The sequence below is a fragment of the Pinus tabuliformis genome, chromosome 4_1, assembly GCF_031772625.1.
Source record: "Pinus tabuliformis cultivar Carrire ecotype Pingquan chromosome 4_1, CPIR1, whole genome shotgun sequence".
In the NCBI taxonomy this organism is placed as follows: domain Eukaryota; kingdom Viridiplantae; phylum Streptophyta; class Pinopsida; order Pinales; family Pinaceae; genus Pinus; species Pinus tabuliformis.
Genome location: NC_142303.1, coordinates 571,084,295 through 571,108,335, shown reverse-complemented (window position 1 = coordinate 571,108,335; position 24,041 = coordinate 571,084,295). Strand labels below are relative to the sequence as shown.

The following is a 24,041-nucleotide window of genomic DNA, read 5'->3' as shown; positions in this document are numbered from 1 at the left end:
AGATGGGCTAGGCAGGTATATAAAGAAGCAGGTACACACCTCCTAGCTCCAAGGGCTAATAATTTGGTGAAATGACATGCCTATCACCCACCAGCAGTTTGTGGACGACATTATTCTCTTCTGCCAAGCCACCCTGAGGGAAGCCCGTAGCATAAGAGATATCCTTAACACCTTCATGGAAGCCTTGGGAACCAAGATCAATAACGACAAATCCTGCATTTTCTTTTTCAACACCCAAGGAAATGTTAAGACTTACCTAGCTAGAATCCTTGGGTTTAGCTCTGGCAACCTGCCTTCTAAATACCTGGGTATGCCTCTCTCAGATAACCCTCTAAGAAATAACTGCTGGAAAAACATTCTCCAAAAATTATAGGATAAACTCAAGTGTTGGACCTTTCGATCCCTAAATATTGTGGGCATAACAGTTCTTCTCAAAGCAGTTCTTTAGTTGATCCCCATATACCAATTATCTGGAATGGCGACCCCAAAAGGAGCATGTGCCAAGATGGTAGACATTTTCAAGAAATTCCTATGGGGAGGTGCTCAATAGATCATGAAATGGGCATTGGTGTCATGGCAGGGCCTCGTTAAGAAAAAAGAGGACAGAGGACTAGGACTCAGAGACCCATACCTCCTGAACCAAACCATGGGCGCCAAACTATGGTGGCGATGGATGAATGGGGGAACCGATCTATGGAAACAAATATGGACTCGTAAGTATAATATGCCCGTGAGACCTGAGGACATCCTCAGATATCAAGACCCTCCCAAGGGCTCTGCGATTTGGAATCTAGCGGCCAACAATAGACACCTTATCCACCAGCATGCCTTCTGGGAGGTCCGCAATGGAAAAACAACTCGATTTTGGATGGAAGCTTGGCAGCAAAGAGGGAAAATGGTGGAAAAACAGGAAATCAAGGAAATATATCAGCAAACTCGGGACAACAATACACAGGTAGTGAAACAGTACTGGAAGGAGGAGCAGGGGGAGGAAAGTTGGCGAAGATGGAAGACTAAGGGCGAGGCAGATAATGATTCGTCAAGACCTGACATTTTGAGATGGGGCCACACTACCAAGGGAACCTTCACCATAAGCAAAGCCTACGATATCCGAGCCTGATAGGAAGAGGAAGGACAAGATATCATATGGAAAAGGCATGGAATGGGGGTGGTGGCCAAAGGTAACCCACTTCCTTTGGATGGTTAGCAAAGGTTGAATCTTGACCTGGGATCAATTATAGAGAAGAGGCTTCCAGGGGCTCTCCTTCTGTGGGCTATGTTGCCAAAATGGGGAAGACATGGAACATCTCCTCAACAACTTCATTTGCAGAACAAAAATGGAGGAAAATGTAAGGAAGTTTTGAAAGGATGGATAGAGACCAAAAAAATATCAAAGGAATAATCCTATTATGGCGAACCCACATCTATTCTAGTCCAATAATAAATAGGGCTTGGAGCCTAGGACTTGGATTCACCCTATGGGCCATATGGAAGGAGAGAAATCATAGAATTTTCAAGCACAAAACAACCTCGCAGGAAAAAGTATGGGAAGGTATTGTCTAGAACGTAAGGGAAACAATCTTGGCAGAACCATGGCACGAAGAGGACTGGAAAATGTCACCCCAAGAAGGTCGAATATTACAAAAGATAAATCTAGCACCGGGGATGATCGATAGCAAAGCATGGAAGATAAGAAAGGTGGGCATGAGCTCGGGGTCCCATATCACCCCTCTAGAAAAATGGTTCATAAAACTCAACTTCTTTGGGCAACACCCGTCTCATCTATGCAGAAATTTGTGGGATCGCCAACAACAATGAGGTGGAGTTTGCAGCAGTTAGACAGAGTCTCTTAATAGCTGTCAGATTGGGATACAGAAACCTAGAAGTGGAAGGGGATTCAAGCCTGGTAATCAATACAATAGCAAAATTAGACAATGGCACTAAGTGGGAAAAACTTCTCTAGAGTTGGAGAACTGCAAGACTGATCCAGGTGATAAGAGAAATCATCCCCAAATTCGACTACATTCAAGTGAAACATGTCCAGAGAGATGGAAGCAAGGGGGCCGATTTCCTGGCTAATTGGGGGTGTAACCATCAGTATGATCAGATGGAAAAACAATGGCTAGTTCAACCAAGGGACACAACCTTTGAAACCCTGGAGGCAATCTTGGAACAAGATCTCAAGCAAAGTGAGGAGAGTAGGAGCCAGGAAATCCAAGCTCACGATCAAGATGAGAGAGGGTGTCAGAGGCAACAGGCCTTAAGTTGACATGGTTAGTACCAGAGCATTTATTACAACCGCCCCCCACATGCTTAAGGTAGGGGGTGTGGTGTCGTTAGCCGTGAATGCATGGGATGTGGGCTGGTAAGGTGGTAGAGACAGGAAGGGTATTTAATGTGCTGGGCAAGTGAATTTTGTAGTGGATAATTAAGGAAGATCAGAGTGGAATATAGAAGAAGGAACTTTGTTTGCGGGCTAGCGACGACTTTCTGGTATGTAGTCTGGTCTCGCTCCTGTTTAATTCCTATGCTCTCGTTGGGTTCCTGTAGTAATTACATGCACTGGTGGGGGTTCCGCTAGGGGAAGGGAGAGGCAAGGGGTCGTTCCAATGGGGCTTAGCACAGTCAAGGAGAAACCAGGGGAGGAAAGGGAGGGCCATGGCCCAGCTCTGTGTGTCATTCATTTTGCTTTTAAGCCAAAGTTTTGGCAACAACATGGATAATATGGGGTCGAGCCAAGATACAAGCCCCTACCTATTTTCTCAGACCCGGGGTATTAGGGATAGCGGGCATGTCATGTCAGGGGGGCCGAGTGATGCCGAGAGAGGTAATCAAGAGCCGTGGGCAGGGGGACAAGACACTAGCAATGCCAACAATTCACTGAGAAAACCTTGGCATTTGCATATGCATGGTAGAAAGAGCGTAGCTAGGGACCCTGGGTGGCATAAGTGGTAGAGGGGCAAGCACACCCTTGGCAGGAAACTGCTAGCTGAGGGAGGGGCATGCGGGTATGACAACAATTGCAAAGTCTGGTTCCAGACAGGCCTAAAAGCCTGGCTCCAACTACAGGAGGGTGACCAGCAACTGCACCATGGTAAGGGTGAGAGGCACGGTGAAGAGACTGGGGACCTGAGCTTGGAACCCAATTCCCCTGGCCACTTATGGCCACAGGGATACCTTAACCCGCCGCAGGCCAGGCAAGGCAGAGAAGCAAGGCATGACCAGTTGCGATGGGCTGATGTGAATGGAATGAGGAATCTAATGGTGTTTGAATGTCTACAAGGCATCAAGGAACAGGGCATGGCTCCAGCAAAACAAGGACGTGGTCGTGGAAGTAAGGGCTCGGCCCCCCAGGCAACCAAGAGACCTAGCCCGATGGAAGGCCGCAGGGGCCGTAAGCCTACTAAGCACCTCATAATAGAGGTAGCCATGACATACAACGATGAAATAGACGAAGGTATCCGAAAGATGATTGATGGTCGGGAAGCCGCGATAAAATAGGAAAGGGAACCGAACAGCAAGATAGAAGTCTGGAGGACGATGGTTCTTAACCCAGGGAATACACGAGGTAAAATTACGCACTTCAAACACACCCTGTGCCTGTGCTTCTTAATGAAAAGTCTGCATGGAAAAGAAATGGAACAAATTTATGTGGGGATGGCAGTCACACTGTAGGTCCTGCCCAATTACAAAAAACACATGGAGAAAATCCTATTTCAGTTGCACAAACAGGATATCAGGATGGATCGTATCAATTGTCACATCCCTTGCATCGTGGAGTTGTATGGAATGCCAGAGGTAACTGCTGAAGATCCCACCCTTGTTTCCTCAGACTTTGAGGAGAAAAATGTCAAGAAGGATTAGTTCCTCTTTGCTTAGTTTTTCTTTATGGGGATAGAATCTAAATTTCCTATTGTTTATGTCAGATGTTATATAGTATTTTTATATTATCCCCCCTAGGTCCTTAAGGAAGGAGAACACTCCACAAACCATATGCCTGTTCATACAATAATCCTTGACATTATTCCTTGACTATCTCCCATGTGGAGTCTCTAGCCTCTATATAGGCCTCATACATACAATACCATGGATCATTACCATGGTTCCCTCATACCATCAAACTAATACCATGGGCCCATTACATTATTATTAACTACTTGTGGTCCCTTACATGACATGGGTTAACCACCTTATTTATTACTATGGCCCATCTCATTATTACATTATTACCTTGGGTACCTCCCTTGGTACCCCATATTATCCCCCCTAGGTATATAACATTCCATCCCCCTAAGCATGTTTCGTCCCAGAAACATGGGAAGAACACAAATAATAAGATCTACTCAAAAGAATAGTCCATTGGTACCATGCACGTGCATCTAGCCATCCAAGAGAAAGGTGAACCCTTGATCTCGCTGGTGCCTCGCTCGCTTGAGATGGAAGTTGACCATGGCAGCGCTTTTGTGTTGATGTGTAGTAGGTGGATCTTCGCTCCTCGCTAGCCGTCATACGGGGGTTGTTTTCCTTGTGGCTAATTGGTTGCCATCTTGTTGGTTGTTTTCTTGCGGGGTGATGTGGGTGATGATATGTTGAAGTTCTAACCCACGGTGTCTTTTTCTTTAGTTCACCCTGCTGTGGTGCTTGTTGTGGTGTCTTCTTTTCCAATATGACTTCAACCACTGAGCCCTCCTCTGATGTATCTTATCCTGTAACCTTTTCTGCTTCCGCCTCTGTTTGTGTTTGATTGTCTATCATCACTGGCTCATCATCTAATATGTCAGACCCTGGAACATCTTCTGCTTCAGCCTCCTTGGACTCTACCTGTTTATTAATGGAAATATCCTATAATGTAATTTTCTTCTTTTTATACCAGAGCTTTAGGAATTTCTTTTGCACATTAATATTGACCGTACCCACAGATTCCATCCAAGGATATCCCAAAATAACATCCATGTTATCCATATCTGAAGTATAAAAGTCACAATGCAACACATACTTATACATAGAAGGCTTCAAATCTTTATAAACTTGAACATCCTCATTATCAACCTGTATATTTTCAATGTGTTTTGTTGGAACTTGCAATTTTTTTGCCAAATTAACATTGATAAAATTATGCTTACAACTAGGATTTATAGACACAACGATCTTCTCCTTCTGAATCAATCCATGAACCTGCAATAAGGAGACACCCATAGCAATTAACCCCTTATGTGTCTCATTCTCCTTTTTTCTAGCCCAAGACCATTTGTCCAAAAAGACTTTTTCAAATTCTGCATCTGAAAGTTTGAGCAACTGCTTTAAGTCAAGTGATAAATTCCACTTTTGAGCCTCATCTCTCATATTAAGCATCATTGGAATCTTCCAATATGTCCCATGTGTGGACTTGTATCTTTGTATGAATTCTTCAATAGTAGGACCATCATCTTTTCCTGTAAAATATAGAATCACCATGAAGAGGGTTTGAGAAAAATTCACTTGGCGAAAATTTGAAATTGTCACAGTTTCATCAATATTGCTCAGAATCCCTATTATGATCTGTTTTCAGAAATGGAACAATCATTCTGCATCTACCCATGTGATAGAAATCTTGATCTAGATACTAGAATTTCATATCTGTGCTGCAACTCTCCCGCCATCACCAAAATTTCTGCAAAAAAGAGCTGATTTTAAATCAGCGATATCTCCCTCATCCGGACTCCGATTCGACCGATTTTTTTTTTTTTTAAATGGGGTATTTTTTCACATAGAATCTAGATATACAATTATATTTTGCAGATCTTGCACCAAGACGTCCAGATCTGTGCCGCAAACTCGCTGCCCTGAAAAATTCTCTGCAACCCCACTGATTTTTAGATCAGCGATATCTCCTTCATCCGGACTCCAATTCAACCGAATTTTTTTCAAATTGGCTATTTTTTCACAAAGAATACAGATATGCAATTATATTTTGTAGATCTCTCACCAAAACATACATATCTGATCTACAAACTTGCCGCCCCCGAAATCCTGCAAAAAATTAAAAAAATCTCCACTTTTGTGCCCAAGAAAGTGCTTTGATACCACTTGTTGTAGCTCTGATACCACTTGTTGTATATCTAACCCAAAAATATATGATAATGGAAATAAACCCAGAAACAATAAGATAGAAATAGATAAAAATGCTTCTTTATTGATCAAACCCTTAAGGTAGGGCAACACCATACATTCACTCCTTAAGGAAGGAGAGCACTCCACAAGCCATATGCCTGTTCATACAATAATCCTTCACTCTCTCCCATGTGGAGTCTCTAGCCTCTATATAGGCCTCATACATACAATACCATGGATCATTACCATGGTTTCCTCATACCATCAAACTAATACCATGGGCCCATTACATTATTATTAACTACTTGTGGTCCCTTACATGACATGGGTTAACCACCTTATTTATTACTATGGCCCATCTCATTATTACATTATTACCTTGGGTACCTCCCTTGGTACCCCATATTATCCCCCCTAGGTATATAACATTTTACATGAGACTGAGACTTACCTAGCCTTGTTAGAAATACTGAACCAATTTTGGTTTTGGATGGCGTATAATGCTGGCTGGTGGCCAACAGACTCAGTTTTCCCTTGGAGCGAGTTGAGGCCACCTAGTAAAACTGGGTGGTGTAAATTTGCCTTATGTATAAAATAGAAAATGGATGGTCTTGCCAAGCATTACAAAAAAAAAGTGGATTTCTTATCAAATATCATATCATTGAAATTACGAAAAACTAAAAGTCTTTCTCTTTTTATAATTAATGAACATTATTTGATTTTATAAGGTTGTACATCAGACTTGAGTACAATAGGCTTTTGAGGGTTTTCTGGCATATGTTGTCCAAAATCTGGCAACGATTCCTTGGAATCACAAGTTTGAGTTGTAAACTCTACACAATCTAAGTGTCCCATGGGTTTTCCAAGGTGCTAAATAAGGTGCATAGGTAATTGACATTTTATTGTTGTTTTATATACATAACTATGTGCACGAAATTCATGTATACACAAAAGTAATAACATGCCACCACATAACTCTGGTTTAGTATAGTTATTATTAATATACTAGAATATTTTTATAAAATATTTCATAATTTTTATTTATTTTTTTATTTATTCTTTTGTTCACAATCAATTTAAGTAATCTCAATTCATGAGCTTGAGCTTTATGTTGTAGTTTCTAAGTTATTTGTATATATATATATTTATTTTTATCCAAATTTTAGTTGGTGTCAGAGTGAGCAAGTCGGAACATCCAAGCAAAACAAGCAAAGGTAGAGCGGTTGCTTGCTTTTTCCCTTGTTGTTGTTATCTATGTGCTAGTCATTTGTAGAATGCTAAAAACAATCACCATTCGTAGATCATTTGGAAATCCATTGTTGGACCATGAGCCCATTCATTGTAAGTCATTGTCATGACTCACCATACGTGGCAAGGCCACCATTGTGAACCATAAGAATCGTAGTCACTGTCTTCCTTTCGTTCGTCGCTCAGGAAAGACTCGTTTTCTAATTTTTAATTGGTTTTTGATATCTACAATGCCCTCAAATCGTTTTACAAATCCTTTTACGAGTACAAATATATGTAGTTTCATATTGTCTTTTCATATTTTCACATGGAGAATGGTAAGTCCTTTTAAAAATTCTTTTAATGAGTAAAAAATTATATAGTTTTATATCGTCTTTTTACATGGTGAATGATTTTGGGAAAAGGTTTTGGTTTTTAGGAAAGAGTTTGTTCTTGGTGTGTATCCTCTTCTTTTGATGTTTCTTGTTCATTTTCTTCCTCCTCTTCACAATCTATGTAAAATAATTTCTTCTTAGCACACTTATGACCTTTAGTTGATTTGCTATCACAACTGTAACAAAACCCTTTTTCTCTTTTTTCTTCCAATTGTTGTGTTGTTAACTTTGTAGGTTGTGGAAGGCTAGGGGAAACAACACTTCCGTCTTTATAGTTGTGATTGATAGGCTTTTTTTTTGCCATAATTTTGCTTTCAATTTTTCTTTCCAACCTGAATTCCTTCTCCAATGAATCAAGTTCCCAAAGGCGAACCTCATGTTGGATGTTATCCTTTAAAGTCCCTATGAACACATTAATCCTATGCTCCTCTGGAATATCTTTTACCCTTATATTCAATTTTTGGAAGTCCTCAATGTGCTCCACCATTGAACCCTTTTGTTTGAGATTTATCAATTGACAAAAAACGTGTTGCTTTTTGTATCCTCATAATGTGCTATCATTTCCTCTGTAAAAATTGACCAAGTGACAATTTTTTTACGAGAGATCAATACCATACAAATTGATTGGGTTCTAAATATAAATTTGTAATGTGTACCTTTCTTGTGTTTTTCACATTATGGAGATCGAAATATTGCTCCATCTATAGTAGCCATATTACGGGATCCTTGCCAGAAAACTTCCTCATATCCATCTTTGGAACATGGTGGGTCTTCAATCCAACATTAGAGTCTATGAAATCATGACTAACATTTCTTTTGTTCTCATCATGAGTTTCCTTTACTACCCTTTCGCTACTAGTAAGCATTTCTTGTAGCAAATTTGTCAAATTTATCTTCAAATCTTCCATGTTGCCTTTAAGTTTTGCTTCTATACCATCCATCTTAACTTCCATGCTATTCTTTAAACCATCCATCTTTGCTTCAGTTACTTTTTGTGAGAGTGAAATTTGTTGCACTTGGTCTCGTAATTTTGACATATCATGTTGTATTTCTTTCTCTTCTTCATGTGTCATAGTAGAGATTCCAGGTTGCTTACTAGATGTTTTCATTTTCTTTCTTGGGGTCATAAATGAATGATAATTATGCTTCAAAATTCCTTTTGAATCATTTCAAACTACTTTCTCAAACAAAACTTATGCAAATTAAAAAAAAAGAACTACACACCTTTTTTTCTGCTTTGTATAAGATCGATATTGAAACACCTGTAACTCTCTAATTTTGGATCTCCAAGTTGTGAAATTGTGGTCTAGGATAGCCCTCTGAGTCCTCTTTCCAACCCCACAAGTATGATTGTGATTGGATTCTCCAAGAAAGAGTTATGTCCAATCTACCACAATGACCTAATTATAGACTCGTTCAATAGAGCAAACATTTACGACATGCCACGTGTCACTGTTTTGACCTTCGGCTCTGAAAACGATACCCAACAAACTACAATCCATCCTCCTTCTATCACTTTTTATGAAATTTGAATCTGATGCTCAGACATAAAGTTATGATGATTTTCCCAAGGTGACCTGTTTGAGATTGAATTCAGGAGCCTGCAAAAAACCTAACTTCCTCAGTTCGTATATCCGAAAATATAGCGAGACAAGATCTAAAATTTGGTCACGAGGTTCATCCGATTTCATCTCAAATGGGTTTTAATTTCAACTTCTGAAACTTCGTAGAAAAAAGTTATAGTGAAAATTCTACGACGACCTGTTTGAAGCAGCGAAACCCTAAAATCCAAAGCTCTGATACTAATTGTTATGCAACTAGCTCAGAAAATAGAAGAAAGAGATAGATCAACGACTTCAAAAGTAGCCTCTTCGAGGGGACAACCTCCTTTACATTATACAAATGAACAATTCTTGAATGATACAAATGATAAGACCTCATTTCTATATATAGGAGTCTAAGGGGGTCACAATATAATAAGAGCTGACATAACAATAATAATGTAAGGGCACAACAATAACAATAGTGGGATTCTATGGGGTACAATAATGACAATATGGGGACAATATGGGCACAAAAATAACAATAAGGGACTAAAATGACAATAATAATAAGGGAATACATTAGTATTATAGGGACCTAATAGTATGAGAGATTTCCGTTAATTACGATGTATAAATATATCGGTTGTTGGCTATGGGAGATCAATGTTAGAGTAATACATGAAACACCACCAATGCAACCATCAATACAAGTAAAAATCAAAATGTCAAAAGGCAAAAAGCAGTTACAATAGTTAACAAATTATTAGTATTCAGTGTCGGGAGATTAGATATCATCTATCAAGTGTCTTCCACTATTTCAATTCATTGATCATAGGCATTATCGAATTCAATGAAATAGAAGGATCAAGCAACTGCAGGTTTACCTACCTAAAGGATTTATGACCACCACTTATAGTTATATGAACACCAATTATAGTTCTTGTAGGGGTTGTCCATTGTCATCCTTTCTGATGGAAATAAAATGAGACTATTATAGGCTAATAACATCCTTGGAGGGAGTTTAATGTGGAGAAATTTTTAGAGATCAAAGCCTTGTGCCATTCAATAAAAGATATGGCATAGAAGAGAAGCATCAATTTAAAGAGTAATCTCATGATTTATGTACGACGATCCATACTCATTGCTTGGTTTATTGGTCCTAAGGTCTAGAGGATTATGGCTAATGATTTCACTAAATGAGGGAGAAATGTGAAGGTCATATAATAAAAGATTTGTTATTATATTGATTATCAAATTACCAAGATTTGTGTGGGGAGCATTCTTCTCTACTAACAATTGAGAGGACATTGTATTGGGTTTCAATGGGTAGGGATGGGGATGTGAAATGGTTAGACATTAAGGGATTGATAGAAGTTTTATTTTAATATTTATTGTTAATGGAAGAGAATTGCATTCCTCAATTTATGCAGGGATTGTTCTTCTCTACCAGGGAAAATTTTAAGAACCCCCCCCCAAATTTATATGTATAATAAATGGGCGAATCTCCATGGTATACAGGAAAAATGGAAGGTGATTTTATCAATAATATAATCTGTATATATAATTTTTTGGTGAATCTCTCACCAGGCATGGCGAATATTTTACTCAATTATAAAATCTTGTAAGATCTTGGTGAGTATTTCACTAAATCATAAAACTTTGTAAGTTCCTAGTGAATCTTAGCATTGTGAACTCTTAGAGAATTTTTTGAAAAAGTATAAAACCATATATGACAAGAGCCACATGGTGGCAATATCACTGCTTTTTTCACATTTCCACGAAATGGAACTTGTTTATAAAATTATAAAAAATCCATCCAAGTCCCTTATAATATGCAGGTAAGCTTATAACAGAGTCTGATACATCTACTATGCTTGTCTTCATTCAAGTGTCATAGCTGCTATACTTAACACTGTGAATCACTACTCTCTCAGAACTCAACTCTATAGTGTAATTAAAACCTTTGGAAATTGAATCTGACAACTCTATAAAAAGGATTAGTGAAATAGAAGCTTTTGTGAATGAGCCCACTAATTATCACTGCTAAACATTCAATCCAGACTATGAAGTCTTCCATCTTGATCACAATCGTGTTCACGATCAAAGGAGAGTGACCACCTAGCCTGACATAATGGCCATCATAGCTTCCAATAATCAACAACCACCTTGCAAGGCAATCCTAGCTCATGTCTCATGAATTTTATTCATCAATCTTAACTAATATAAATCTTATAAAGATAATATTAGAATCCTCTCCGGATTCACTGTTAATACAAGGGTAAAGGAAATTTTCTAGCTCAAGGCACTAGCCAATACCAACTTTGGTATTTGTGACCCCTTTGTGGGGATGCACCTACCTTGCCCCGTTGGGTTTCTGCCTTGTAACATAGTTCAAGGATCACAAGACTTTCCAATCTTCCTACTCCATTATACACACTTTATATGCTATACATAGTGAATGGAAAAGAAGCATTATAGAACACAAAATTTCACAGAAGGAAGAAAAATCTTAGCCAGTTCAATATCAGGATCTTAACCACTGATTAATAAAGAATAACAAGTAGTGTAATGAATTGTTCCGAGTTATTTATTTACAAGCTGTAAAGAATGTAGTGGAAAGGAAAATATTACTTAGGCAACCCTTCAATATTTTCTACTAATATGTCTGTGCATGTACATATGAAATTAAGAGCATTGTTGAATACAAAGTTTCCTTTTCTCTTGCCTCCATTTTGACAAATCAGTGTGAAATCAGTGTCACTTTGAATCTCCTTTCCTGTGTGGATGTTTTGACAAATCAATGTGAAGTCAAAGTCACTTTGAATTTCCTTTCCTGCGAGGGATCACATCCACAGTTGATTAGTAAAATATAATCTACTATATATTATGTTAAAGAAACTGACTACAATCTACAGTGGAAATGAGACCTCAATTCTTATTCTGAATTTGAATATCTCAGGATAACATAAGAGATAAAAATTCATATGGCCTTTATAGCTAGAAAACAATCACTCTATCATTACAAGACCACCTAGATTTCAGCACTTAATCTAAATAATGGCACTAGTTGTAGTGCTTATTTGCATTAACACCATGGAAAAGCAACAACAATGTTTCAAAGTACACTTACTAGAAAAGTTGTAACGTTCTGAGAATATTTAATGATAGCATCTGAACCTCATAGCTATGGTGGGAAACTAGGGAACCCAAATATTGGCAGATATCTCATACCAAATCTGAGAAAAAAATAAAAAAGGGAAAAAATCAAAATCTATAAATCAAGCAATGAATTGTTTACAAATCAAATACAATTCCTTTAACTAACAGTTAAATTGTGGTGATATATTTAAATATCTAGTAAGAGGGTAACTTCAAACCATGGAATATTACCTTTGTCATTACTGTCATCCCTCAGTGACTGAGATTACAAATCAATACTTATGGAAAGATTGTAAGAAATTTCGTGAAATAGTAAAGCGTAACCTCTATTTTCAAGCAACAAAATCAAGACATTGTTACATCAAGAGCCATAATTGATGCATAATCAATGAATCAAGTCCTTGTATGGCACAAGCTTGTTTCACAACCTCTATTTTCTTAATAACAAAATCAAGACATTGTATGTGGTTATTTCCAAAAGGAAATTGCGTTCTAATTTGGAAGAGGATCTTATCAAAATACATGGATTTATTCAAAGCTACAGAGCCTAATGGGTTACTGAAAAATAAGTTGGAATATGGGATCATGATACTTAAATCGAAAAAATATGCTTTCCTTTTAGAAACATTACAATTATACAGTGTTTTTCAAAGCATTAGAATTTGAAATTGGGCCTTTCTATCAAGACAAATTTTCATTAACAGAATATACTTTCCTACTTGAAACGTTGCAGATATCCAAGAAAAACTTGAAAAGCATAAGAGAACTTAGCATAATGTACTTTCTTTCCTTCCTTAACATTCTTAAAGAGTTGAGGTTCCCCAAGTCATCAGGTAACTTTTGAAGGAAATGATAGTTAGTAATAATTCAATTCACAACTGAAGATGTGTCACAAATACGAGGGGGCATCTCCTCCAAATCACAAAAGTGCTCCAGGGTAAAATCTAGCATTATTGGAAGCTTAATGCTCGACTGGTTGTTATTGAACCCAGACATTTTTCCATTCTTCACTAAAAGCTTAAAGATAGCTTCTCTAAGTTCTATATGACTTTACTATGCTCTTGAAGTGGGGGCACATGTAGGCTCTCCAAGTGAATAGTCTTAAACTAAGTGAAGATAAGGCCGATAGATCATTCAGTGTGGATCTCTTTAACCCATAATTGAATACTATGTCTCTCTTGAACCCACAATTGAATACTATTAGGACTTTCAAATTTTTCATGGAACTCAAAAATGTTGGAAGAAAGTATTTGCTTCCAAAAAGAGTAAAATTAAAGCCTCTGCTTGAGGACAATTGATGTCACACCACTAACACTTCTCCATGGAATCTATATAGGTAAACCACAAATGCAAAATTCCATTAAAATATTGTGTTTATTGAATACACAAATGAATCATTGCATTTCTTTAAAATATATTTTGAAATTAAAATTACTGAAATTACATATCGATAACCTAGTGGGTGTAGGATAAAATTCACGCATGTCATTCACAGAAAGCATGAGAAAAAACCTAATACTATATATAAAACCAAGAAAAATTCAAATTCATCACTTCTAGGGACCTCGTAACCACCTTGCCAATACACAAGTATGTTCCTGTTTGCAGTTAGAAAAATTACCCAAATTACAATCTGTTTACTCCAGCATATGTTGGAAAGTTATAGAAGGATGACTAGTGCAATCAATCCATTCCTTTTAGCCCTGGATTTGTTTAAGTTTAAAACAGAAGTATACAAATATACTTGTCCAATGTCTATGCTTTAACCATTCACCTTAAGATGTTTTTACAATATAATTTCCTAAGTCTATTTTTTATCTTCATTATCATAAAAACCAACCTATATCCATCTTAACTCCACATCTACCACTCTTAGGGAGATGAAATCTATTTATCCCTCTGAGCACTTGGTAGACCAAGATGGATCTAACATGATAGAATTTCCCCTTTAAATAGTCTATGACCACATGAATACCATGGTATTACCATGGGTTATCATAAACCTCGAGCTTAAAAATTACTATTAGTAATTTATAAAAATTAATCAAATTAATAGTTGAATTTTATTTTATTTTTTATTTTAACCAAGATAAAATTTTTAACACACATTAAATTACAACATCCATTTTTACTCTTGATCCACCAAGGGGATCAAATATTTTTTCACTCTATGTTGGTTTGCATATCACGATATTTGATACCTCTTGGTGGTTTGCATATCACGATATTTGATACCTCTAGGGGGTTAGTAGATCCAGAGTAAAGATGGATCTATGATGGTTTAATTCCCCCATTTAAATATGCTACATTCCAGGTGAATACCATGGGTCAATACCATGTGCCATTTTGGTGAATACCATGGGTCAATACCATCTGCCATTTTTATTTTTATTAATACTAATATTAGGGTTAATAATGTTTTTTGCATGGTATTAATAACAATCTAGTCCATGGTATTTGTCCCATAGTATTTTTCCCATAGGTTTCACCTAAATATAACACATTTTTTGAGTGTTCGTAAATATAAGGTGACTTATGGAGTAAATATAAAAAAATGTTTTATGTGTTTACCATACCTCTCGTTTATTTATATTTTTATTAATTTACCATACCTCTTTTACAAATATGGTATTTGGCCCATAGGATTCACTTAAATAAAACCTCTTTCTTGAGCCTTCATAAATAGAACGGGTTATGGACTACATAAATAGAACGGGTTATGGACTAAATATAAAAAGAGGTTTTATTTATTTACCATACATCTAGTTTATTTATATTTTTATTTATTTACCATACCATACAAATATGGTATTTGGCCCATAGGATTCACTTAAATAAAACCTCTTTCTTGAGCCTTCATAAATAGAACGAGGGTTATGGACTAAATATAAAAAGAGGTTTTATTTATTTACCATACGTCTAGTTTATTTATGTTTTTACTTATTTACCATACCTTTTGAGTAAGTATAAAAAGACATTTTATTTATTTACCATACCTCCACTTTACTTATATTTTTATTTGTTTACACCCTTGCATGTATATAAGGTGACTTATGGAGTAAATATAAAAAATGTTTTATTTATTTACCATACCTCTCATTATTTATATTTTTATTAATTTACCATACCTCTTTTATAAATATGGTATTTGGCCCATAGGATTCACTTAAATAAAATCTATTCTTGAAAATGGGCGAATGGAAGGTTGTAACTCTTAGCTTCAATGGCTAAATTTACCTTTTTTACCCTCTCCCTTAAAATAAGGTGGGCTATTTGAGGTGATTTGTAAAAATGTGCTATGATACAAAATATTCACCCACTGAAAATTTAAAACCCCTTAATTTCGCCAAAGGGCGAACATTCGCCCCTATAATTTTCTATGTTCTCTACTCACAACTGACAGACCATTGTATTGGGTTTCGAGGGGTAGGGATGGGATGTGCAATTGTTGGAAAGGTTTGGGAGAAAAAGGAAGAAGTCTTTTGTTTCTTTCTTGATTTCAAAAAAGCCTTTAACATAGTTCCTAGGGATAAGCTTTGGCATAGAATGGAGGAACTTGGGGTTCCTAAGCATTTGAAAGCAACTGTGCATAGGCTGTATGAAGAGGTGAAAGTCAAAATTAGAACTTCAACAAGCATTTCTAAAAGTTTTAGAAGTGATATTTAGGTCAAGCAAGGTTTCCCATTGTCTCCTACCCTTTTTGGTTTATATATTGGCAAGCTTGAAGAGTGGCTAAATTCGCAAGGGGATGATGCATTTATTAGGGAAAGTTTGTTATAAGGCTTCTCTTATACAGATGATCTTATTTTGCTAAATCTGTTCTTGGTTTGCAAGAGCACTTACCCTCCCTTGAATTTTTTTGTAGAAAGGTGGGGAAGTCAATATTAGCAAAACAAAAATAGTGGTTTTCTCTAACAAAAGAAAACACAACCTAAATAAGTTCTACTTTGAAGGCAACAGTCTGGAAGATGTTGCAGATTACAAGTACCTTGATGTCAACAAAGAATCTAAGTTGGGATGGTTTTAGAAATAAAAGGACTTGGGGTTTGGAAAGAATTTTATACTTTTCAAAATAGGTGTAGAGAGGAAGAGTTAACTAGAAAACCACTCAAACACTTTTTGGGCTTTTAGTGATTCTGATGATTTTCTATGGTTGTGAATTGTGGACCAGCATTACGTCCGACATGTAGTGGAAAAAATTTGAGAAAATTTAGAAGTGTTTGATTACAAACAAATTTAAAATTAAAAGTGTAGTTCCTTATGCTATCTTGTTAAGTGAAACAGGGGATACTCCTATTGAAGCAATTGTTACAGTGTGAGTCATAAGGTATTTAAAAAAAATTGAGCAAATGGAAAAGGGTAGATGGCGTAAGACTGTGTTTAATGCCATATTGTGCAAAAGAAATAAGACTTGGATGATAACAAATGGTTTAGTAAATGGGGTATTTTCTTGAAGATGTGTCCCATAAACAATGAAGTGATAAAAACATTTGTTCTGTATAAGTTCTACAAATGTACTTGGGATAAGGAGCTAGAGAGAAAGAAAAAGTACTATATTGAAGAGTTTAGTCCCACTCATAATCATCAACCAAAAGCGGTCACAGGGGCCAATGTTTCTTGGAGATATAAAAGTATTATTGCACAGTTAAAGACTAATTCTCATCAACTCTGTTGTGAAACATCGCACTGGAAAAGGCCAAAAGAAGTGTGGGAGGAAAGAGTATGTATTTTTTCTCTTCCGAAAAAGTGGGAACAAAAAAGCATTTCATTTTAGATTGCGAGACCTTCAAAGACACTGAGAAAGTTATCCAAATATTCTAGCAACTAGCTCTTAGGATAATCTATTCAGTGAGAGGTTTGTTGAAAAGTTGGGAGCCTTTATTGTGAGGCTTCATAGGAAAAGGGTTGCATACATGAATGAGATGGAGAAGCAATCTCTCCGGCTTCACAGGAAAAAGGCTGAATACACGAATCAAATAGAGAAACAATCTGTCCCATAAACTACTCCGTAAATGTTAAAATAATTTCTTTCTTTTTTCTTTGAAAAATTAACCAAAAAAAAAAATTACTTTAATATTTATTATTAATAAAAAAATTTACATGCCTTAAATACATCAATTACCTCTCAAACAAAATGTAAAATTAATTAACAACCGTAATTAAAAAACAATTAATGTATAACTTAACTTTACGTAACTTTGAAACACAAATTATACACTAGTGGATTGAGTGATACGCTCCACGACGTAAGTCCCTCTGCTTAGCTCTTGCGACCAGCAATCCCTTCCTCTCGACTATGTTTACATATCATTGCCCACTTCCCAATTTTTTAGAATTTGCAGGTTAACTGCACGTATTCTCTGTCCCCGGCTCTGTTCATTTATGATATATCAGCGAAGGTCATTCCGATATTATCGCTGGCTCAGTAGATCCACTCTTCTCAAGGACAGTATGCCGATGAAAAAACAAATAAATCAATTAAATTGAAATAAAAATAAAATTATTTATTATTATTTTAAAAAATAAGTTTGTATATTTTTAAATAAAATATTTAGAATTTTAATTTAATTATTAATAATTATTAGGTGGATGGTTGAAATTGAATCTTAATACTATTTATAAATCAAATTTTGAGATTTTTATTTCAAAGTAGTTATTTTTATTGCCCAATTAAAAAAGATGTCATATGAAATGAATTATGGGTTGTATTCTTGATAAACTACGATATTGTAACAAAGTCTATTTATCAAGATTATCACAAAGATCATTGCACTAAGAATAAAGGGTACTCTGGCTTCATGTCTCTCTCCAAACCAGCACGCCTTTTTAAAGGGTCGAAACATTCATGACGCAGTGGCCACTACGCAAGAATGCCTCCACTCCATGTCTGTTCATTGCTCCAACGCAGCCATCATGAAAATTGATCTGCAGAAGGCTTTTGATGTTATAGACTGGGGATATCTTCAATGCCTCCTGGCCAAAATAGGACTGTCTCCTGCGGTCATTCGCTGGATAATGGGCTGTATTGAAAATGTCAATTATGCTATTCTGGTCAATGGTTGCCCCTCCCCCTTCTTCCAGGCAGAAAGGGGCCTTCGGCAAGGATGCCCTTTATCGCCCCTCCTTTTTATTCTGGCCATCGATGCCTTGAGCCTTCATATCAACCGTGCAGTGGCGTTGAAAGAATACATTCCGATCAGGATCTGCAAGAATATCAATATATCACACAACCTTTTCGTCGACGATGTCCTCTTATTTGCTATGTTATCAAAGGCTACATGGATGTGCATCAAATCTATCCTTGATAGATTTCACAAGGCTTCTGGGCTTGCCATCAACAAAGCCAAATCGTTTCTCTATCACAATGACTCCGATGAGGCACTGATATCTTGGATAACACAGCTTTTTGGAATACAATCCAAACCACTATCTGATGGCATCAAGTATCTCAGGTTTCGACTAAAGGCTCGATCCTACAGGAAGGGGGACTGGCGATGGCTTATCGACCGTTTCTACAGCAAGATTGCGCAGTGGAGCTTCCGTTCCCTTTCTCTGGGTGGCAGGGTTGTGCTCGTCAAATCGGTATTATCCCAGCTATCGGTATTTTGGGGTCACCTTTTTCTTCTCCCGGCCTGCATCATCCAAGCAATTAACAGGATCATCGCCAATTTTATTTGGGGAGCAAAGGCCGATCGGGGGAAAATCCATCTTGCCAAACTGGACCTCCTCACCTTGCCAAAAAATTTTGGTGGATGGGGCCTTCTGGACATAAAGCTCTTTGGGAATGCTCTTGTTTGTAAGTCCCTATGGAGGGGCATTTTTGGCACAAATCCCTGGAGTGAAATTATCCGCCAGAAATATCAAAAAGGTAGAGGCATTGAATACTGGTCCAGGTTTGATTCCATTGGCATTCAACAGGGTTCCGCCATATGGCTCAGTTTCAGAAGGATCCAGCGATTTTTTCTCAACAATCTCAAATGGAAAATTTACACAGGCAGAAAGATTCTCATTGGTCTAGACTCTCTCGCTGGCCTCAAGGGCAATCTACAGGTTCCTCCTCCGCTCCTTTTTTTTCTCCGCAGATCTGGCTTTTTCACATGGGATCGCATCATCAAGGAATGGCATGGACTCTCTCCCACGCTATGGGATGCTCGCGACATCGGCCTCCCACAGGACCTGCTCCCTCTATGGAACAATCTCATATCCTCTCTCCATCTGGGTGGGTTAATGCGCTCTTCAAATGAAGATCATCTGGTCTGGTCTTTATCCCTCTCTTCCTCTCATGCAATTGTTAAGGATATATATTTGGATCTCATATCAAAATCAAACAAAATGAATGGTCAGCGTTTTCCAGTCTACTGGTGGAAGCTTGGTTGCCCCCTCAAAGTGACCTTATTCTCTTGGCTGGTATTCTTCAACAAAAATTTGTCTTGGGATTCTTTAAGGAAGCGATCTTGGCATGGGCCAAGCAGATGTGTCCTCTGCAAAATGGAGGAGGAATCAAACTTCCACTTATTCTTCAAATGCTCGGTCTCTCAACAAATCTGGTATGAACTTGCTCTGTTTCTTTCCTTTCCGCATCTTAACTTCATCTCTGTTGATGCAGCTTTTGCCTGGTGGGGACGACAAGAGGTTGTTCTACGTCCGATCCTTCCTATCACTATATGGTGCCTTTGGAAGTGGAGGAACCTCAAAATTTTCGAGGATTCTACTATCTCCTCCAAATATGTTCTCTCTTCTTTTTCTGCACTCTATCTACCAATATGCTGAATGGTGCTGTATGCTTGTCTTTCTATGTTTCCTTTTTGTTCATTTTGATACTTGACGGTCCGATGGCGATCTCTTATAAATCCTTTGGCTATCTGTTTCATGATATGCTTTATACTCTATCGGCCATCTCCAGGAGTATTTCTATATGCAGATCTATCTGAATATTTTGTATATATACCCTCAATATAATATAATGATTTTCTTTCTGAAAAAGATTAAGAATATCCATAATAAAGTTGGGACATGTTCATGATTAAAAATCTTGTTACATGTTCTCTTTAGATGTAATACAATTTGAGTGGGCCTAATGGTTAAGAGCATGTATTCCCTCGAGGTTACAAGTTCAAAATCAAATGGGGTAGAGTATGTATGCCTTTAGGCAGAGTATATATGGCTTTGTAAACTTAGTAGTTAAATCCCTGCGAGGTGGATCCCTTATCCCACAAACAAAAAGATCTAAGACACCAATTAAAATAATCTTAAAATTAGATAATAATAATAATATATATACTTAATTCATATATTAGTTTTAATAATAATCATAATTAAGCTATTATTTTTAATTTTAACAATATAAAATATATCATAAAATCTATATTTTAATGTTTATTATGAATTGATATCCAACCATTTAATTTATACAACCACAAGAATTTTATGTTATTAATAATTTTACTAAAATAATTTCAAAACTATTTAACATAAAAAAATATATATATATTCATTTGCTCACCACCCATGACTTACCAAAATCCACAATCCACAAAAACCTATGCCAAAGTTCCTTATAGGAATGGAATGGATGACACTTCTATTTATGAGTTTACAATGCATAACTTTTATGAGAACATTGAATTCATGACATGGAAATAGCTATAAAATAGATAGCTATGACCTGGTTTATTTATTTGTGACAATGATGAAATGAAGGCTACGTCACTATCCGTGTTCTTGCCTGTTCCTTTGCTTCCGTTCACCCTGATATGCCTTATTTAGATTGAAGTCATGGGAGTATCTACAGATCCACCATGTGCAGCTAAGGTAGGAAGCTAGGGCAGAGGGGTGGTCAGGGGCAGAAGCAGAGGTAGCATAGGTACGTAAACCTAAAGCAGCAGATCCTGCAGATGAATACTGACAGATGAATGCTGACAGGAGCAGAAGCAGAGGTAGCATAGTTACCTAAACCTAAAGCAGCAGATCCTGCAGATGAATACTGACACAAATGCCATACTTCCAGGGCACAAATATGTTACAAACAGTGGGATACTCAATCAATCTCTCATGGATGTGCTTCATAAGACAATTGGATTCACATAATAGTGCAAAAAGTGGGATACTCATCTCTGACAATTTTGTATTGATATGGGTATCCCTCATAAGGCCAGTACCCACTTTCTGGATTCACATGATATAAAACTGTAGTAATAGCTGGCACTTCGCTCTTTTTCTCCTCTTTTTCCTTCTCAGCAGGGGGCTTCTTCTCCTCTGTTTTCTTCTCAGCGCCCTTTTTCTCTTCCTTTTTCTCTTCCACGCTTAGCAACTCCGTGCTGTACCCCAATTTCCTCAGTTTTTTTGCAAGACGCACAGGATCTGCTTCTCCCACCACAGTTATCTTTCCCTCCATATCCGTTGCAACAGATTCCACTGAAGCAAAGCATTCAAAGAATTAGTAAAGAAAAACATACAACTAACACCTAGTAAATGTTATGGAGGACACAGGAAATGATTCATGCCTCCACATTCTACAACAGCCTTCATGGCTTTCGCTCTGCTTCTCTCGTCCCCCATGGTCGATTTAAACACCATTTTCTGCAAATTGAAATAATGGTTAATGATATTTTATATAGGATCTTTAAATCATTAACACAAAGAAAATTTGTATAAATTTGTATCAGAGGATAACAGTTAGTTTGACAAATATTGATGACTTAGTTTGCATTTTAAGATATCCGCCGGTAATAATATTATTATTAGTTTAACAATGGTGATGAGTCAATAGGTCCATGACAACTAATAATAACTACTACTAACTACGCATTACTAGTTTGAAAACTAAATTTACTAATATTTAAAATAAAAACACAGTAAAAACTGCATAAACCCATTAAGACATGAGAATATATAAATATACCTTCATTTTGAAAGCCGAAAGAGAATAGCCGCCTCAGCTATAATCCAACCACACCAAATTACCTTTCCCGATCTTATGTGTTGGTTTTCTGTATTCCAGAGATCTTGTGATGAGGTCTCAGTGGCTTCCAGTAATAAATAGATAGATGCCGTGTAGCGTAAGTTCCTTGAAAATGCAATGAAGGTGTACTGTAAGTTCCTTGAAAATGAAATCTGTGAAATTCCTTGTTAAGTTCCGGGAAGGCGCAACGTTTAGTGGGCGTTAATTATACTCATGCCCAGGTTCACCGCACCATGACATTGCAGCCCTCAGTATAGTGCAATATTTGTACCGTGTATTCCATTAGTCTCGCTATAGTCAATATTAGTCAGTGTTAGCGTCATAGGGACGTCGGTCTCTGCAAATAAAATAATATTATACGGGTGAGCTTTGTTGTTTCGGTATGGTAACGTTTGGTATAGTGATGGGTTATTTTTTTTTTTTTTTTTTCGAAGGTGGCAAAACCTATCAAACTCAGGTGTCAAACCAACAGTGAGGACAGCCATCTCTGGCTGCTATCCGCGAATGTCGGTTTGACTCATCACCGTTATCAAGAAAAACCACGCCACCTGTAATAACCCGCTGGTGGTCCGTAAGGGAGCAGGCTTTCACTCCTGCCAGATGCCTCTGGGTCTTGGGCCGTTAACCTGTTTCCTTACGTCCGAGGAAGACGAGCTCTTAGCCAAGCAGAAGCAGTTTTACGGCATACTCCAGGCAGGGTGATGGGTTATTTTTATTTAGATGGTGGGAATATTTATATTTTATTAAGATTAATTTTACTGAATTGATTAGTCTAATTATATTACTAAACGTTTGGTATAGTAATGTTTCTATTGGGTTATTTTTATTTAGATGGTGAGAATATTTACATTTTATTAAGATTAATTTTACTGAATTGATTAGTGTAATTATATTAGTAAATATGATTTCGGAAGTGTAATTATAAATGTAAAGTATTTTTTATTATGTTAATTAAATTTCCGTTTTCATTTATATTATGAGTGGCTTCGAAGATTCTTTTATTGAATGAATGGTTTAAGTAAGATTGGTATAAGGATGTTTAGTTCTTGTTTAATCATTGGGAATAAAAGAGAAGATTATTTTGGACAAAAAAGAATGATATTAAAAATATTATTATTTATAAATTTAAGAATATGTTGTGGGATGATAAAGAGTTAAAGGGATAACAGAAATTAAGATACTATAAAGAGGTGATCAAACTGGCTCTTGTTAATTAGAATTATTTTTATGTCTTTACTAGTGCTAAGAATAAAATGAACATTCCAAAGATAAGAACTAATTTTCATGAGTTCCAGAGTGAAATTGGGTGTGGGTCTATTTCCAAACACCTGGAGACAAAATAATCTGCCCCTTTGTGATACTAAGAGTGTTGAAGATGAAAAACACTTTCTCTTGGATTTCTCAGCCGTTACTCACATGCGTTTTCCTTTTCAAAACATTTTCCATATTACAACCTTCCTCACTTATTAAGTCAACAAAACTACAATGATTTTAGAACTCTTCTGTTTCTTTTTTTTTACCATGGAAATAAACTATTAAAAAACCAGAGTTAATCACTTATCTTTTTAAAGTCCAATAAATCATATTAATCTTTATTAACCATTATTGATATTTTAAATAAATAAAAAATTTAAAATTAAATCCGATAAACCATATTAATCTTTA

General features: G+C 36.8%; 1 protein-coding gene across 1 annotated transcript; it reads right to left on the bottom strand.

The window, feature by feature from the left end:
• Positions 1-20,971: 20,971 nt before the first annotated feature.
• On the bottom strand, positions 20,972-22,441 carry LOC149177185 (uncharacterized). Its single transcript, XM_089423327.1, has 3 exons — positions 22,317-22,441; positions 21,919-21,994; positions 20,972-21,829 (listed from the first exon to the last, which is right to left on the bottom strand). Exons 1-3 carry the CDS (start codon positions 22,320-22,322, stop codon positions 21,495-21,497), a joined length of 417 nt encoding a protein of 138 aa, XP_089279453.1. The 5' UTR covers positions 22,323-22,441; the 3' UTR covers positions 20,972-21,494.
• Between the last annotated feature and the right edge of the window lie 1,600 nt (positions 22,442-24,041).

What these genes read in the sequence shown, in the direction of transcription:
- LOC149177185 (XM_089423327.1), bottom strand. An exon ending in GGCTGTTGTAGAATGTGGAG is followed by an intron (nt 21,830 to 21,918) that starts GCATGAATCATT and finishes GCTTTGCTTCAG; the next exon opens with TGGAATCTGTTGCAACGGAT.